At 39.7% G+C, this 19115-nt stretch overlaps 1 protein-coding gene across 3 annotated transcripts in view; it reads right to left on the bottom strand.

Moving 5' to 3' along the window:
- Positions 1–19115, bottom strand: part of ITGA6 (integrin subunit alpha 6) — a 73291-nt gene that overhangs the window by 4573 nt on the left and 49603 nt on the right. For all 3 annotated transcript variants that reach the window (XM_029071942.2, XM_007671229.3, XM_001514610.5), the window contains exons 10-24: positions 18083–18181; positions 16454–16515; positions 13422–13582; positions 13094–13237; positions 10404–10519; positions 10103–10292; positions 9930–10013; positions 9747–9826; positions 9522–9599; positions 9332–9434; positions 8260–8433; positions 5663–5758; positions 5019–5129; positions 4832–4930; positions 2787–2912 (exon numbers count right to left, since the gene is read on the bottom strand). In XM_029071942.2, the coding sequence (XP_028927775.1) occupies positions 2787–2912; positions 4832–4930; positions 5019–5129; positions 5663–5758; positions 8260–8433; positions 9332–9434; positions 9522–9599; positions 9747–9826; positions 9930–10013; positions 10103–10292; positions 10404–10519; positions 13094–13237; positions 13422–13582; positions 16454–16515; positions 18083–18181 (1723 nt within the window). The remainder of the gene's footprint in view (positions 1–2786; positions 2913–4831; positions 4931–5018; positions 5130–5662; positions 5759–8259; positions 8434–9331; positions 9435–9521; positions 9600–9746; positions 9827–9929; positions 10014–10102; positions 10293–10403; positions 10520–13093; positions 13238–13421; positions 13583–16453; positions 16516–18082; positions 18182–19115) is intronic.

Below are 19115 nucleotides of genomic sequence, written 5' to 3'. Positions count from 1 at the left end.
GTTTGGTGTACAAGAACCATACAACACACAACCCCTCAGAATTTACAGAGTAGTCTAGATCGGTGTACTTGTTCATCATTGCCTACATAACCAAGTGACAGTGTAAAACCTATAGGAAAACATTCAACCCAATTCTCCTGACCCATGTCTCCTATCTGTTGATTTTTTTTTTTTGACTCCTCCAGTAATCTGATGCCCAGCTACAGATGAATCTGTGTCTTCCATTCAAAACCAAATTCCTCAGACAAAGCATCTCTCCAGCAGAGGGGAAAAGCTGTAGCATTCTGCCCTTAAAGCTCAAATAGGTCATTTCTGCTGTTTGTCAGTGGTTAGAACTGAATCTCATGAAACATGACTTAGCTGAAATCAATGAAATAAAGATTCTGAGTAGCCTTTTCTCTTTAAAACCATGAATTCTATTTGACATCAAGGGATTTGAAGACTGAATTACCACACAGTTTAAAATTGAGCTTAGGAAAAAATGATTGCTACCATTTTCACAAATTTTGGACACCATAATAATCCACAAATGATGAGTGTAAAAGGTAATTAGGTTAGGTTAACCTCAGAGTGGGGAATAGTATTATTCCACTTTCCTCTGTAATTTCCTTTGTATAACTGTGGAGAGGTTGATTCAATTAGACTCTAAACTGTGAGCTTGTTGTGGTCAGGAATGTATCTGTTGTTACACTGTGCTCTCCCAAGCGCTTAGTACACTGCTTTTTATACAGTAAGTGCTCAATAAATACAATTGAATGAATTTATTTTCATTCTGCTCATAAAACAACTAAAGACAGCTACTGAAGTGGAGAAAACCCCAGATGATGTCAATGAGTTTTTCTACTCAAATTATGAAAGGTTACAACAAAATTATGAATGGTCATCACTGATTAGACCAAGGAAAAGAGTAGAGTCCACGTTCCTCAACACTGCAGGGATTAATGTGCTCTCAGTTACTCTGGGTGCTGGATGTGGTATGCCAGCCCATGAGACATATTCATTCAATTATATTTAAGGGTTTTTCCTCTAGAGGGGACAGGATATACAATTTACTCAAAAATGTGATGGAGAATCCATCACCGTCCCATTTCCTTTGGCGTTTCCTGAAATTCCTAAAAAATATGAGAGGAGGCAAGATTGTCTCAAACCTCTTAATTTCATAACTTTGTAATTTCACTAACAATCTGTAGGAATGGAATTTTTATTTTGAAAACACACACACACACACACACACACACACTCACTCACTTCCTAAAATGTAAAGATTCAGACTAGTGGAAGGGTAAAAGATATCGATTTCAGAGATTTTACTACTATCCACTCTCAGGGGTGGGCAGGCTACCAAAAAATATCTGTGCAATGGTAATTTTTTTCAAGATTATAAAAGGTGGATATACTATTTATCTATCTACTCTCTCCCTATACATATACATGTGTACACACCTATACTTACACAAACACAAATGTATAAAAAGGAAATACTCCCAAATACATATAATTCTTTCATGTTTGTTGGAGAGTGAGACCTTAGCCAAAGCAGGGTGCTTCAAAATTCGGTCACAACAGAACTGGCCAGATGATTGAAGGTTAGGGAGTGGGTGCAAAGGGACTAGTTTTGTCAACACTCCCCAGAAACTATTAGGCCATTCTAGGAGCAGACCACTGCTCAGCCAATGATAACTAATCTTCCCCCAGGCCCCGTAAGAGGAGTCAAATTCTCCTCTGAGGGAACTGGCAAAACAAATTCTTTTGGGAGCCACCTGCGCTGAGTACTTGGATCAGATCACAAAACAAGAAGAAGAATTTCAAATGGAAAAGTTTTACTCTCTGCTTCAGTAATAACCTGGGGCAAAATAGAAGCTGCAATGAATTTATATGGGGACAACATATAGGCTAAAGCCTTCTGTCTAGCCATTTCCCCCAAGAAAGCCTCCACAGTTTTTTCATGGGTAACTGGGGTCTGGTTCCTTGTAAACAGACCTTCAAGCCTGGTCCTTGCAGTTCTGCACCTGTCTTTAAATACTATCCAGTAAACCTTGATTCTGGTATTTTCAGTTGCTATTATTTCCAAATATAATATTGATTAAATCCCAATTTTGGTCATTATCTGGTTTGATAATATGGTTAGGCCATGATTACTGGAGCCTTCGGAGAGCTCTGTGAGTTCTAGCTGGAACTTAAAATTGTGTTTCTTTGTTGGATCACACCGAGCACAAAGTGCTCAACCATTTTAGCCCTAGTTTGGACTAAAATGTAACTATGTAGCCCCAATTTTGAGCCTGTGAAGTAACAGCTTCAGAGTCTAATAATATGCATCTACTAATCCTTATTTGGAAATATTTCTTTTTTATATATGTTCCTGAGCTCCAATGCCTTTGTAGAGACTAATTCAAATTTTCATGAATCGCCATGAGTTGAACAGCAATTTTGACTCAAACAGAATTTGCTCCCTGATGAATAAAATCCCAATCTGAAGCAGTAAATAGCTAATCCAGACACTGCTAAAATACACAAGTTGAAAGACATCTTAATTTAACCTATTTCTACAACTCACAATGACAATGAAATTTTGCCGTGCTTCATTTTTTTCTACAATAAATTATCAAATTTCACTAAGTTGCAAGTGTTCTGAATTTAATCTATTTCTGCAATTTACCATGGCATATTTTCAAATACCCAAGACGCTATCTGATTTATTTTTTCTTCCATACGTTTTAAAATCAGACTCAAAATAATCAAGAAATAAAATGCAACACGTAAAAAGTTATAGGCACCAAAGAACTCACCTTCCATAGTAAAAATACTAATAGAGACAGCATTAGAATTCCAGCAAGAACAGCCACAAGGATGATCCACCAAGGCACGCCTGAGTACTGGGATGCTGTCTTTGATGGAAACACGGTGACTCTCACCTAAGAAGCAAAAAAAGCTACTTGGAACACGCTGTGTAAGGATGCAATCCCAGGAATCATAGGGCCCAATTTTTGCTCTAAATAGCTTTAGGGGCAAATAACCTCTGGATGTTATGCTCACTCCAGAAGTGAAGTTTGCCCTCTCCCACAACACAGGGGCTCTTCAATTTCACACTCCCAAACTCCAGGGAATGTTGCCAGAAGCCTAGATGGAGTAAGAACTGGTCTGCAAGTTTATACTATACAATGACCAAAATAACCCTTGAGCTGGTTAAGCTGCTCATGGAGACCTGGCCTATTACTCACCGAAGAAAGTGATTCTTCTCTACTCAATCAGTGGCCAGGAGAACCACAGCCAACAGTCACAGCCCTTCATTAAGAGGAAAGTTCTATACTCAAGGTTAGTAAAGAGAAGTGGAAAAAAAAGAATTGGAATAGAAAAATGAACCTTTCCAAATCTTAGCATGAGCCCTCCTCAAAAATCAGTTTATAGGAGGCAGTAGAAGACAAGGCATCTGCCTGAAAAATGATTTTTTTAGAAGATAAATAATCTACATGAAACCATTACATACTTCTACTCCTCTGTAGGGACAAATGTACATCCTCCCTTCCCGTAGGAACAAGGGTTCAAGAAGAATCATTATTCCACTTCAGAATGATTTGAGGCAGGGATGAACTGGCTAAGAATTAATTGCTGGGAAATGTGAGAACAGTTGTGAGAAGATGGGGTGGAAGAGTTTAAAGTGCAGAAGCTTCTAAACTTTTATCCACCTCTCTCAAGGGTTCATGCAAAGTTTTCTCAGAAAAACTTTCTATATTGCAGCAGGTCTATTTCAAGTAACCACTTGAAACAAACTTGACCAAGAACAGTCCAGGCTGCCATCAGCCTACTGAGAGTTTTCCAATATCCCAGAGGGGCAGTCTAGCTCTGGGTTTCAGGACTAGGTTGCAGTGATGAAAACCTTATGCTTTCAGGCCTGGAGACTGGCAAGAAACTGTTCAGAGCCCTCAGGGTAAATGCGTTTTAATCCCAGTTCCAGCCACTTACCTACTTGGTGACCTTGGGCAACTCAGTTAACTTTTCTGTTTCTCAATTTCCTCATCTGTAAAATGAGGATTATTAAATACCTGTTCTCCATCCCCACCACTTACTTGCAAGATCCATGTGGGATAGGGACTATGTCCAGCTTGATTGCCTTGAATCTACTTCAGCACTTAGTACCATCCTTGGCACATAACTATACCATGTAATTAATTCAATACTTAGTTCAGTGCTCTAAACACAGTAAGCACTCCATAAATCAGACTGACTAAGCATTTAATAAATTTTACTATTATTATGGTATTTGTTAAACACTTACTGGGTCAAGCACTCTTCTAATTGCTGGGGTAAATACAAGTTCATCAGTCTGGACAAAGTCCCTGTCCCACTTGGAGCTCACAGTCTAAGCAGAAGGAAGAAGAAATACAAAATCTCCATTTTATAGTTGAGGAAACTGAGGGAGAGAGAAGTCAAGTGCCTTGCCCAAAGCCACACAGCAAGCAGGAATCGTCCTCTCCCAGGGCTGTACTCTTTCCACTAGGCCAAGTTGCCTACTTTCCCAAACACTTTGAGGTGCCTGCACCCAGGGGGTGCTCAAATAATACTACTGATATAATGTGACTTTACCACCACATCTATCCTCTCCACAAGAAGAGCCATCAACTGAACAGGCATGGAGTTAGCACATAAATACTGAAACCAATCAATCATATTTATTGAGCGCTTACTGTGTGCCGAGAACTATACTAATATCTTAGGAGAGTACAATATAACAGAGTTGCTAGACAAATTTTCCCTGTCCACTAGAAGATTATAGTCTAGAAGAGAAGTTTACAATCTAGAGGACAGAAAGTCACAATAATTCGAAATTACTCACTTGAACGCCTGCATTTGGAACTTTAATGTTTTCACTGGCAGCAATAACATCAATAGTAGCTTGAACAATAATGTCTAGGTAATTCATGTTTGAAAATTCCTATTAGAATAGAAATACAGTATGAACTTGAAAGACTGAGAACTTAAACATGTAATTAAGTGTGGGGAAACACATACGGATGTTATACCTCCAGAAATGTGCTGTTCCACAATCTTGCACGCAAAAATACAGATGCCTTGCTGTCCAAACCTTGCAAAGGACAGTTTATGTTCACACATTTTGCATTTAAACTACAGTTCTGGAAATAAAATTAATCAAAAAGGTTAATGCAACTTACAGAATAATGCACCCCTTTGAAAGAATCTCACACTATTTGCCAAAGGGACCAAGGCAATGAATTAATCAACTCTGATAGGTTTTTCTCAATTTACAAAGTCTACATCCCTGTCTAACCATTATCTTCCCTTTCAATTTCAGTCAAAAGCAAGGTTGCCTGCCACTCCAAATGTTTTGGACTTTGCTCCTTATTTCATTTTTGGGTCCCACTTTCATGAAAACATCAGTTAGGAGGGAAGATGGGGGATATATGCCCACCCAGCAATCCTATTCAAAAAAGAGTCACCCCTCTGAATTTTTAAATTTGTTCTGGCATTTTTAAGTATCACTTTCTTTAGAAACTTATCTACATTCTGACAAATTTCATTAGAACTTTGTTTATACTCTATACCAAAACTCATATCTTTCCACACTCGGCAAAACCTGAACAGCAATTATACAACTTAGAGATGAAAAGAGATGAACAAGGAATATTTTGAAGAGGAAAATACTTACAAGTGTCTGATATTTCCTTTCTGCAAATACAGAAAATTTTCGATTATCTGTCTGCTTTTCTGCAATCTCTCGTCTCCTTCTTGAATGGTGGGACTCCTTAAAAATTAAAAGGAAAAGCAATTACATATAGTTACTAAATAGTTTCCAGTTCTGCTTTTTCCCCTTATCTCTAAGCTTAGATTGACTTTTTCACATAATGGGAACGTGAATAGCTCCCAAGGCCACAGAACTAGCTCTTAATACATGGGGCAAATTCATCACTACTTTCAAAAACATGGAGGTTGACCTTAGTGGGGCAAACATGCTTTGCTGTCTTCCTTTGATCCAGTGGATGACTAGGAAAACAGTGCCTGTTGTAATAATTCATGATTGGCTAGAGTTTGGGCTGAGGCCACGGATTTACCCTGTGCAGACACAGATTTTTGACTAAATGCTCCCAAAGGCCTGAAAATTGGTTTGGGATTTGGAATGATAGAAAGTTGCTATCATGAGCTCCAAGTTGCTTTTCTCAATCCAAAGTATGCCACCAGCAGTGGGAGCTCCTAAAAATGATGATTTTGCTTTTGTGGCATTGTTAGAAAACTGTGTACCACACATTCCAGAGATAATTTTGCTCAAGCTGGGTAATTACGACAATCAAATCTTCTAGAAAGCAACCCCCTTGGGGCATTTCATGTGTTTAGACAAGTCACACCCTGGTCAGGCTAAGGAGTTTAGCTCACTAGCACCAGAGGGGCTGGAAGGGAAAGATATGAAGCATTGACACTTCCCACAGATACACTGTTACAGACCCTGGAGGGGCTGAGTGAATAAGGCCAAATAATTAGACCCAGAATGAGAAAATTGTGATGAATCTTGTCCCACTAACCTTTTACACACCAAATATGGACAAGGGAAGGGAAGAAGATCAAGAGGTAGCAAGGTACACCTGAGGAAAGGTCTCCATGAACTCTGAGTAGTAGGCTGGAATTCTGTCAGAAGGATTTGGTGAGTTGCTTCTACCCAGAGTTAGGGATGCCCATGCTATCAGACCTTGTGTGGTGCTGACAGACTGATCGGACCTCCTCATTGGAGCTAGGAGGAGTGAGTATTCTAGGAACTTGACCAGGGAAGGAAATCCGTCTGGGGTGGTTTGACAGGTAACCCACCTGGGGTTACTTGTTTGAGAGGTTGCCCATTTGGGGTGGTTAATCCTGTTTGGGGTGGTTGGTGAGGTGTCTCCTTCCCAGTTTTACCAGCTGCTAGAAGTGGGATACCAAGCTGACCAGTGTACTTACTACTTATTAGCCTAGGAATAACTTTGCTCCAGAGGGTTACCTATCGTGGGTTCTTTGTACTATCATCTTAATAATAATAATGTTGGTATTTGTTAAGCGCTTACTATGTGCCGAGCACTGTTCTAAGCGCTGGGGTAGACATAGGGGAATCAGGTTGTCCCACGTGGGGCTCACAGTCTTAATCCCCATTTTACAGATGAGGGAACTGAGGCACAGAGAAGTTAAGTGACTTGCCCACAGTCACACAGCCGACAAGTGGCAGAGCTGGGATTCGAACTCATGAGCCCTGACTCCAAAGCCCATGCTCTTTCCACTGAGCCATGCTGCTTCTCTGCGTACCCTACAGTCACTGCACTGGGGCATTTAGGTTCACTCTGGGCTGAAACACTCACAGTTTAAGGGGCCTGATACACCTACTTCCATCACCCATAACCCATGAGTCTGTGAATCCATTTCCTACTCTCTGATCTGTGATCTCATGAGTTACCTGGTGGCTGATTCCACCCCTTAGCAGCCGGGCCTCAAGGTGTTGAACATGAGAGTACGTATTTACTTTTCCCTCTTACATCTTCATAGTCCTTCATTAACCACACAGCTTTGAGAAAAATGTCCTTTCATCATCAAGTACAACAGTTTTTGACCTGAGATAAGTACTAAGAAAAGTTTCAAACAAGAACTTTAGGAGTAGAATTTCAGGTCTCTCTCTCTCTCTCTCCAAATGCCCAAAAGCACAATATGGCTATAGAAAGAATTGACCCTGTTAGCTAAATAGAATAAATAATGAAGAGCAATTAAGGTGATTTGTTAAATGTATAGTGCGGTACATAAAAATTAATATAGTTATCAGATGCATAAGAAGGATTCAGTGTGGCCTAGTGTTAAGAGAAGGGGCCTGGGAGTCAGAGGACCTGAGTGACCACGTTGCTTTGCACTTCAGTTCCCTCATCTTTAAAATGGGGATTCAATATCTGTTCTTCCTCCTACTTAGACTATGAGCACCATGTGGGACCTAATTATCTTGTATCTCCTGGAGATGATGTGCCTTCAATAAGGCTTTGAAGGATGGGGGGGGAAAGGTAAAGAGTAATCATCTGTCAGATTTGAGGAGGGAAGGCAGGATATGGGGCAAGAGATCGGCAGCAAGATAGGTGAGATCAAGGAACAGCGAGAAGGTTAGCATTAGAGGAACGAAGCATGCGGGCTGGATTGTAGTGGGCATTCAGTTCTCTGGGAAAAATTAGATTCAATACTAAAGTTTCCTTTATATATGGGGTTTACATCATAGCATAAGTTACATATAATTACAAGTCACTAACATACCTGTAACTTCAGGGAGTTAATTTCATTTTCTGGTTCACATGCTATTTTTTCCAATCCTTTGTAGTCAATTTTCATTAAATAAAGTAACCATTTGCCATTGGATATTTCTTTAGGCCATTGAATATTCAGAAATGCCGTGCCAAGGTTTCTAAGGGGCTTGCCCAAATTAATTACCTGTTCATAAAAAAGAGTGAAGATTTTCCTAAAATAAAATTGATAAAGTATTCCCTCACCCAGGTTTTTTTTAATGTAGATATTTGATGAAAAAATCAAAGAGAATCTACAACTTTCTGAATTTCCAAACAAATTGATCTTAACTGGAAATAAATCTATCAAAATAAAAAACAGAATGATCCTAATGATCCTACTTCAATTCTGTATCAACTAATGTTGACAACAAAATCTGAAAACCCCATTTTTGATTTCGAGGAGGTCAAAATCCAAGTCTTAGAAGTACGTTTATAGTTATGTACTGGCTTACTGGTGACAGGAAGGACAAAAGGTGAAACAGTGATTCCATCATAATGCCATGTTCTGGACAAAAGCCTCCAAGGGCTGAGGCTGGGAAAATACTAGGTTATGAATAACCCAGCACTTAGAGCAGTGCTTGCCTGGAACAATGCTTGGCACACAGTAAGCACTCCACAAATACCCATCATTATTATTGACACACAGTAAGCGCTTAACAAATACTATTTTAAAAGAAAGGTTAAATTGGCACCTGGAGGAGGCCCAAAGTATCAAAATAAAGTACAGTTAGTAATTAATAACAACAACTGTTGCATTTGTTAAGCACTTACTATGCACCAGGCACTATACTAAGCACTGGAGTGGATACAAGCAAATAGGGTTGGACACAGTCCCTGTCCTACACGTAGGGCTCACAGTCTCAATTCCCATTTTACAGATGAGGTACCTGAGGCACAGAGAAGTAAAGTGACTTGCCGAAGGCCATGTAGCAGGCAAGTGGCGGAGCCAGAATCAGAACCCATGATATACAGTTATATAAGTGATGGGCATTTCTTACTAGAAAAAAAGCTTTACTGTAGTAATTCCAAATAGACTGACTCACCCCAAACTCGAACTCTATTAAACTTCCAACATCATCTTCAGATTTCATAGCTCTCTCACCAACAACATTCCCTCCAAAGTACACCTGGGAAGGCTTAGCAGCTCTGTTAAATTCAACAGCACCAATTTCAGTAAGGGCTGTAAATGGGTCTTTCAGACATTGATTTGTTATGCTAAATACAAACACTTACCCGGAGACTGACAAAAGCAGTTCAATAACCACTTTAGATTTAGCTGTAATTGGAGCCAAATTACTTTGATTGCTTGTTCTGCAAAGAAAAGGAAACAATGAGGTTTTAGTTAAACAGTTTTCTCATTACAAATAGACTTCCTTCTGAGTCAGGTGGAAAACAATTCACAGGTTACCTCCATGCTCCATAGTACAAAGAGGAATAAAAAGGCCCCGACACACTTACGTTTCCAATCTCAGAATAATGTCCAGGTCTGTGGTTTGAAAGGTGACTTCAGTGGTACTTAAAATTAAATAAAAAGTAACCTGAAAAGAATAAGAGGAACACACGTAAGTGTAAGATAAAAATTTACTAGTACCTTAAAAATACAATGGTTCTTCAAACAATAAATCAAAAGCTAACACCTACATTGGAATTTCTCTTAAAGGGATTTCCAAGTTCACAGTCTGCCTGGGAACCATTTTGATTGGCAACACAACTCAACTGTTTTTCCTGCAACAGAAAAAAAGTAACTTAAAATACTTCTACGCAGCACACGATTGTGCCTCTGTTATCTGGTTTTGGTTTTTAAGAATACCTACAGGGTAAGCCCTCAGCTCTCTGTAGGCGGAATAAGTCAAGGTATCAGGAAAACTTGCAATAAGCTTCGCTTCATGAGCGTCATCACCATCCTTTGAAGGATTCTTTGGGTCTGATGGATTATTTGTCACAGTTATTTCTAAAGCAATATCTTTCTGGTCTTTGAGCACAAATTCTGGGACACCATTATGACTGTAAAAAAATACAACATATTTCAACATCTTGGGAAAAAATAAGAACTCTTCCTTCATTGGCGCCCCCCAAAAATAATAGTTTGCATAAAATCTAGGAAGGAATACTTACATTGGTAAGTAAGAAAACTTGTCTTGATTTCCTTGTCTGGTACAGAATCGATACTCCAGTTTTAGATTACTGTGACATATATTGTCTTCTCCACATCCCTCTTTTAAGAAATGTACCTACAGAAGATTAAAAAGATGAAAAGTCAATGTAATTTACAGCATTCAAAATAAGGGGTGATGATGTTGATTATAAAGCACTTATTTGGTGCCAAGCACCGTGTTAAGCATTAACATACAAAATAATTACATGGGACACAGTTCCTGTCCCACACACAGCTCACAGTCTAAGAAGGGGAACTCATATTTTATGCCCATTTTACAGATGAGGAAACCGATGTTCAGGAAAAGTTAAGTGATTTGTCCAAAGTCATACAACGTAAGAAATCCCATTAAATGAAACAGAGTATTACTAAGTAGAATCCCCATATTTGTGTGCCCTAGTGACAGGCAATTCTTATCCATTCTCTTAAGAAGTTACGTCTATAAGATATGGCTTCCTCAGTACCAAGCAAATTTTCTCCAGGAAAAGATGCTCTCCTGTCTTTCCAGGCAATTCTGCTTAAAAGTAACTGAAAGGAATTGGTCATTTGATTTGGCATTTGGGCTGATATCAAGAGCCATAAATAGCAAGCAAGAATCACTAGCATCATAAGTATCATCATTAAACAGGGAGAGGAAAGTCACTGGGTCTACGACACTCTTCTAGAAAGTTAGGAGTTTATCTAAATTTACAGTTCTATGTCTCTTCCCTCAGGAATATTTTGTTCCTATTGTGCTCTCTGAGGCAATAATCCAGATAGTCCACCTGAGTCAAACTATATGCAATGCACGTAGACAGTGCTCCTAATCCAAGATAAATCACTGGCAGCCAGACTCTTTAAACTGCTCTTCCCCCAAGCTTAAAAACCTCTGAATCCAGGGTGGCCCATTAGCTGCCAGCACTTTGAGCTGTGATGGGGCTTCTAGAGTTCCCCCACCCCCACACTCCCTTCTTCATATAACGTTCCACCACCTCAGGCTAAGTCTTCCCTAATTCAGGAACTAGGTCATTTCATTTCCCCTGATCAGTACTGTAGCAATCACTCAGCTTTCAGGATCACATCTGTCCCTTGAGGATATGGATCTGACTGGCAGCAGGATTTTTCAGTGTATTTTCAAAGGAGAGAAAATATAGGTCCTTTCAGTATTAGTTGCAGAAGAGAAGGAAGTCATAGAGCCAAAGTGTGATGACTTATGCTAATAAAGGGAGGCAATGTACAACTATCCACACACAATATTACACACTGAGTTCCCCTGAGATAATTCTTATCTATGTAAACTTTCCCAGGGCTTAACAGAATGCTCTGCATACAGTAAATGGTTAATAAATACTATTAGGATGACACCCAGTCACTCCATCACTCACCCACTTCCTCTCTGGGACTAGCTAGAAGCATGGGGGAAATCTAGAGTATATACTTATATTAGTGGTTTTCCAGAGTTTATGTTCCCTCCCAGATAGGAGTACTAGCTCTTTTTTTCTCTGTTGGAGTGTGCTTAATGCGCTGCTGCCTACACTGTATATTTACTGCAGCAATGCATTTAAGTTTTCTAGCATCTGGATGAGTTTAGCACTCCTCCCAAAGTGCCTAACTCTTTCCAGGAAGTAACATTAGGCCCTGGGAGGATCAGGTTCAAAAAGAAGTGGCATATAGTAAGCACTTAATAAAAACCACTATTATAAGAAGAGTTCTGGAAAGCTGCTCTCTGGTCCATAAAATGTGTGTCATCTAGCTACTGCAACTGTCCTCTGCTGGGGAAGGAAATCACACAGTGTAGTAGTGACTTCTTTTTTATTGACTTTTCACCCATCTTGTTGCTGCTGTTTAATTTATAGTAAATTTCCTCAGTGGAGGTCTTTAACAAGCACACAAAAGTTTTTAAGCCTAACTTATATGTCACCTACACACTAAGTTACTCACTCCCTCAGCCCTTGGATACTCCTCCCAGGAGAATTTATGTACATATCTTTAAAGTCTGTTGTTTTTCCCAACATGTAATTTATTTTACATGTAACTTATTCTGCCTGATAGATTGTGAACTCCCTGAGGGATGAGATCATGTCTACCAACCCTAGTGTACTCTGTCAAGTACCTAGTACAGTGCTCAACACAAATCTTGAGTGCTTAATATTACTGATTGAAAATTCCTGCTTCAGTGTGCCATCCATCTTCTAACCAAACAAGGGTACCTGGGAAAATAAGAGGTCTTATCACCTAGCTGGGCAGCAACGGGGCCAGAGTGGAAAAATCAAAGTGCATAAAAGACGTATGTACAGATGATTGCAAATGGGTTGACACTCACTGGAGCAGTTTTTAGTCTGACCCATTACAATATAACTAAGTTACATTATTGTCAAAAAATGGAATAGGAAAAAATGTTTTCTCTGCAAAATAAGAATACGCTTCTATGGTAATTCCCAAGTAATTCACCGTTTTGTTGACCTGGATATATTTTTTATTCACAGGTACTGTCTAAAACAGTCCTTTAGACAGGATTTTGCTGGGAATGTTTATTATCTGCTGTGCCAGTACTAAGGTTTATCATTAAAAAAGTAAGATCTCTGAACAAGCAGATCATCATCGGGAATAATTATTCCATCACATCAACTTCTGATTTGGTTTAAAACCTCTTTGCCACAAAGAGACTTACATCTGAGGTCACTGTTTTAGGTTCATTTGAATTCAGAATTGGAAGTACTTTTGGAAGTGATCCCTGCTGATTCCTAAAAGGCAGCTCTTCGATTTCCACAGTAGCGGATATAGGAATGGGGCGCAGCTTATCTCTGATATTTTCCTGGAAAACATGCAACAATACATTTGAACACTCAGAATGAAGAGTGACATTTGTCACAGCACTGGAGAGACTTATTTTTCATCAGGACAACAGGAGTTTATAATGCAATGTCAAAGAAAAAAACAAATTGTAGTTGTGCAAAACCTAACTTCATTTGAAGAACACCAGCCTGCCCATCCTGTACCTGCAGCCAAAGTCTTGTTTCCATGCATGCTATTTGTTTCTGTCTCTTCAGATTTAAGGTTTTAGAGAACTTGGGCTCAGAAGGCTGATGCTCAAATTGAACTCTGGGTGAGAGACCAGATTTCCTTCTCTCATTTTCTGCTTCAATTATGCCACGAATTGCTAAATAAAAATAAATAAATACACTCCATTAGATGTATAATTACATGGACTTACAGCCCACTTACCAATTTTCTATTCTGTGCTTTTTTCTAACAAATTAATTCCTCTTGGAACAGAATGTTACTTCCACCTGCCAGGAGTTCTCTGCCGTACCGGTTCGGAATGCCAATGCCCTTCCTCTGACCATTTTTTGCTACTGTAATTTTTATTTGTCAACTGTTTTCACAAACCAGCCCACATTTCTCCAGTCAGCCGCAGTTATTCACTGCCGGCAAACGACCCACCAGGGGGAGTTCAAGAATAAGTTTCTGAAACACACCCGACATTGTCCACATGATACACATACAAATGGTACATCGAATTCCATTTTGACAAGTTTACTTGAACTTAGCTACTTTGGGATATTATAATCAACAGATATTTTATTTCATTAAATCCTCTCCTACTACTAGGCTTTCAACCCTCAGTAATGCCAGGTTGTGCTAAGTGATTCTAAGCAAATTATCCTCTCAATGCCAAAAAGGATAGGGGCTGCTTATGTGAAAATGTTTAGGGGAGCATGGGTGTTTTGTTATCTTCTCTATTTCCATTTTGGAAAATAGAGCAAGGACAGTCGTTTATGTGTCTTTATTTTATATAATGAATAGATGATTATATAGTACTGGCATTGACATACACATACAGAACATAATAATAATAATGGTGGTATTTGTTAAGCGCTTACTATGTGCAAAGCACTGTTCTAAGCGCTGGGGGATACAAGGTGATCAGGTTGTCCCACGTGGGGCTCACAGTTTTAATCCCCATTTGACAGATGAGGTAATTGAGGCACAGAGAAGTTAAGTGACTTGCCCAAAGTCACACAGCTGGCAAGCGGCGGAACCAGGATTTGAACCCATGAACTCTGAATCCCAAGCCCAGGCTCTTTCCACTGTGCCACGCTGCTTCTCTAGATTTGAAAGATCAACATTTTGAAACAATGACACTGTTTCAACTGTAGGCATTTCTGAAGAATTCTTAAATGTCACAAGTTATGAAATTGAATACTCTCTATCTTAAAGCCCTACAGTCTTGACATTATCCAGTTATCTGTAACTTGCGAATATTAGAATGAAATAAATGAAGGACTACATGCTGAGTGGCCCTTAAAGTCAGGGAGCTTGGATTCACTAAAACTATTTATATACCAATCCTCCCCTTGAGCTTTACTGATCTCTCCGAACAGTTCACACTGTCTTAAAATACTTCACCAGCCAACTTCGCCCTCACCTTATGAAAGCCAGCCAAGTACTAAGAACTGTACTAAGCACTTGGAATAATACAACAGAGTGCATAAACACATTCCCTGCTTTCAACAAGCTATCAGTCTAGATGGGACACTTCCCCTGATAACTTCATGCTTCATCATAAAAATAAATCCTCTGACATTTTGAAAATATAAAATTAGTTTGTGGGCAAGGAGGGGAATTAAATATTCAGGGACATACCTCCAATGTCCCTGGAACTGCAGTTTCAATAGACTTCCACAATATTTATTTCATATTAATGTCTGTCTCCCCTTTAACACTTATAAGCCCCTTGTGGGAGGGAACGTTTCTAACAACTCTGTTTTACTCTCCCAAAGACTTAGTACAGTGCTGTGCACACAGTAAGTGCTTAATATATGCCTTCAAAAAACAGTGGAATATTAAAAACTAGTGACCTCTTCCCTTGCTAACCAAGCATTTCTCTGTCCTTAACCTATCTGCATTGATTTTTCTTTTAATAGTGCAGGATTATCATATCTTGAAGGATTTCACCTGAATAACATTTCATAAAGAAAAATATGCCAATCCATCATGGAACTTTGATGGCAGGAGCTGTAGCTCCTGTCATGGCCCCTTTGGCATGAGCACGAAGGAGGGGAGGAAGCTGGGCTGGGCTTTCTCAGATGGTCAGAGAGAGCTGTCGATGCTACCGGCCAGGCTGTGTGGGTCAATGGAAATGTGTGCATACAATTTCCACCACTGAACCAGGGGACAGAGAAGTTGCTCCAGCAGAGGCGGGTCCTTTTCCCTCTCCTTAAAGCACAAACTAGCTTCTGGGGAAGATTCATGCTGCCCAAAGTCGGTCTCCCTGCTTCTCAGATTGGAGAGAGGATAGCAGAAAAGCACTTGTGAGAAGCTCCATGTTTCTTTTCTATTTTAAAATGAATTTAAAAAACCACCAGAGCCAGCAGTGGTTCAAGGCAGGCACAGCACCCAGATCAGGGAGCTCAGGAGCTATGCATGGGGCGGGGAGGGGGCATAGGCAGGGTGGGTTCCAGGCCAGATATGAATGACTGGAAGAGGTGGTTCCATGAACAAAGCCAGGTGAGTGGGGAGTGGGCACCAGACTGATATTAGAAGGCTTTGAATGACTAGGACAGGGAGGTGACACAATGTGGTACCATAGTTAAACTTTTTGCCTTGGAATTGGAAGAATTGATGGGATGCCCAACTTAATAAGCCAACCAAACACCTGAGCAAGTAGCACCCTCATGGCAGACTCCTTCCCCTCCCTATTAAAGCCCTGTTTCAATTTTACATTAACTGCCTTAGGAAATGCACCGAGGAAAGCCTTTATTTATTCTACAGAGTAAACAGGGTGGTTGCTCAGGTTACAAAGTTATTAAACCCCTTATCAAAATATACTTTAAACGTGGGCCTCAGCCTACCACAATAAATGGATCTTAATAGGAATACCCCCACCCTTAAAATTAGCTACTGATAAGCACTTACACTTTAAACCTGCAAAGTAATTTCCCCAAAAGTTCTTAAGATTTCTTGCTGTGGCTTTTACAAGTTATGGAAAAATAGAATGGAAGCAAAGAAAATACTTTTAAGAACTTACATATTTCAGGGTTGAAATCAGAGGGTTTAGCAGTATATGCAAAACAGGCCTTAACCTCCAGGCTGTGTAAAGATCAAATGTTTAATTAAAAAAAATGGAATTTTCAGAGTGAAACTCCAGCCTAATAACGAGTTTTTATGCTGCAGAAATCCCATTCATTTCAAAAAGAGAACACATCAAGACTACCTTGTCACAACTTAATAAGTTTTTAAAATTGGCTATTTTTCCTTGGGAGTTTAGTTCAAACTTTTTTATGAAGAGTCCCATTAAGAGGTGAATGAAATAATTACGAGAATACAAAATAAAATCTCAGGGACAAAGCAAGGGAAAATTTGTCTTTGAGAATTGGCATTGTTTTTCTACAATCCTGGCACAGATAAAGAACGGTTTCTGGCCAAGAGAGGCTCTGCTCAAGTATCAACTTCTAAGACCGTTACACTTCAGCAACCCTTATTCTCCCTGTAGTCCTGGGTTCTGAAGGGTAAACCTTACTCAGGCTGCCCTTTCCAAAGCTGTGCCTCATTTTGCCAGTGCAAAATGGCCTTGTGGCCTTGAATTTATGCAGAGGTGCTAGTGCCTCGGAACCAGCTCTAAAGAGTGTTCATCAGAGGCACCAAAATTTCCGGTGAAAAGAATGCCCAGTGAGGCGCCAAACAGCAAATACACCATTCGGTTTAATTTCAACAAAGGACAAGTGACAAATCAGGCAACTTTATAAGAGCTACTCCACGACTTCTGTATCCAGCTTAATCCAATGCTTATGAAGGACACTGGAGTAATAAGATGACTAGATGAAGTGTCATTATTGGGTCAGACTAATGGTCCATTTGGTCCAGGATCATCACTGATGGTACCAAAAGGATGCTGCTGGAAGCCCATACTGATGTTTTAGGGATTGACCATGTCACTTTCCCAACTTTCTCCCTATTCATCCCTTACTTTCCCTTTAAAAACTATTATGAGCACCCAGCCAGGAATTGATCTAAATCCCTCAAACTTAATGACTTTTTAACCTGCACAACTAAATGAAAAGTTTGTCCTTTTTTGTTTTGATGCTACCAGCAGAGAGGAAACTCTTCCAGATGGGATTTTGTGAACAACAATTTCATGGGTGCTATTCCCACATCCTCTTTAACCTGGTATAGTTCAATCAGGTTCACTCAGCTTTCCTCTTTCTACCAGTCTTTTCAACCTATTCACAATCAGCAGCTACTCCATTCTTCGGACAATCTAGTTGCTCTCCTCTGCACTGTATCCTGCTCCATTTTAAATATACCAAAGTAAAGGTTAACACCAAAACAAGGGTCAACCCATAAACCCATTCAAGACTATTTTGGATGTCACAAAGAACTCTTTCCTACAGCTCCAGGAAAAATAAAACTATGAAAGCAGAGAGTCTTACAAATCTGCTGGAATTCATTCATTCGTATTTATTAAATGCTTACTATGTGCAAAGCACTGTACTAAGTGCTTTGGAGAGTACAATATAATGAAAAACAGACACATTCCCCACCCATAATGAGCTTACAGTTTAGAGAAAGCAGCAGCACAATCTGCCAGACTTTTAAAAATCAACATTAAAGACAATGGTAATATGGTTGCTAGAACAATCTTGTAAGCATTTCTTACCATATGCCACTAGGTGCCTCACAGGATATTTTACGGCTCAGATCAATTTTGTTAGGATTTATTGTGAGGGTCTTCTGGATGTTGATTACTGGCCGAGATCTAACCGTAAAAACAGGAGTATAAGATGACATGCATAGAATTTTGTTTCATTTTAACTTTATGACAAATGAGAGAAAAATGTATTCTCCTCTCTCCCTTTTTCTCCCCTCATTTCCTCTGTACTTTCTCCCTTTCTGGCTGTCCATCTGGTCTTTTTCTCTATCCCCCTTTTGTTTCTTTCTCTCCCCTCCCTAACACTTTCTGTCTTCCCTGCCTTTCCAGACTCGTGCCAGGAGTGCCTCATCTCTGGGAATGATCGATGTAGGTTGCCACTGAAGAAGACGATCACTCTATAGCCTCTCCTGTCCTCCAGGGCAAGTGCCAATCACTCCCAGGCAGTGGGTGCATTTCTCCTGCTGCCATGGGAAGAAGGCACTGCACTGCAGCTTCTCCTCTACCCAGTAAAGTCCCTGATCCATGACAGCTTTGGATTTTGCCGCTCCGACTCCTTTCCGGCCAGCTTGTGAGAAGGGATTTGGCCAACTGTTCCCCATTTCCACTCCTGGCTCCAATCTTGGTGGCAGAGACATTCTTCCACTACTCTGCTACAGTTCTAAGGCGCACACCTCAGGACCCTCTAAAATCAAAGCAGCCCAAAATTTCAGAACGTGCAAATAATCAGTGTTATTTTTGATATTTAAAGGAAAATGTAATTGAAAACACTTGTTTAGGAAATTCCCCACAGACATACATTTACTAAAATAAAACTGGCTGCTTTTCTGACACGCGTTTTTACTTCAGTAATATTCAAAATATGACTACAACTTTTTTCTAACACAGAAGCCAATAATGAAGCAAATGCTCTGTATGTGCCTAGTATGCAGTTTTCCATTTAAGTCTCTAATTTGGATAACTGTGTTTACAGTTTAGCCAGGTGTTAGTTCCTCATTGAAAATACTGATTTTTCAAATTTTAAATTCTTAGAAATTGAGAA

This window comes from Ornithorhynchus anatinus, chromosome 9 (genome assembly GCF_004115215.2).
Source record: "Ornithorhynchus anatinus isolate Pmale09 chromosome 9, mOrnAna1.pri.v4, whole genome shotgun sequence".
Lineage (NCBI taxonomy): Eukaryota > Metazoa > Chordata > Mammalia > Monotremata > Ornithorhynchidae > Ornithorhynchus > Ornithorhynchus anatinus.
This window is presented reverse-complemented; position numbering and strand designations above follow the sequence as displayed.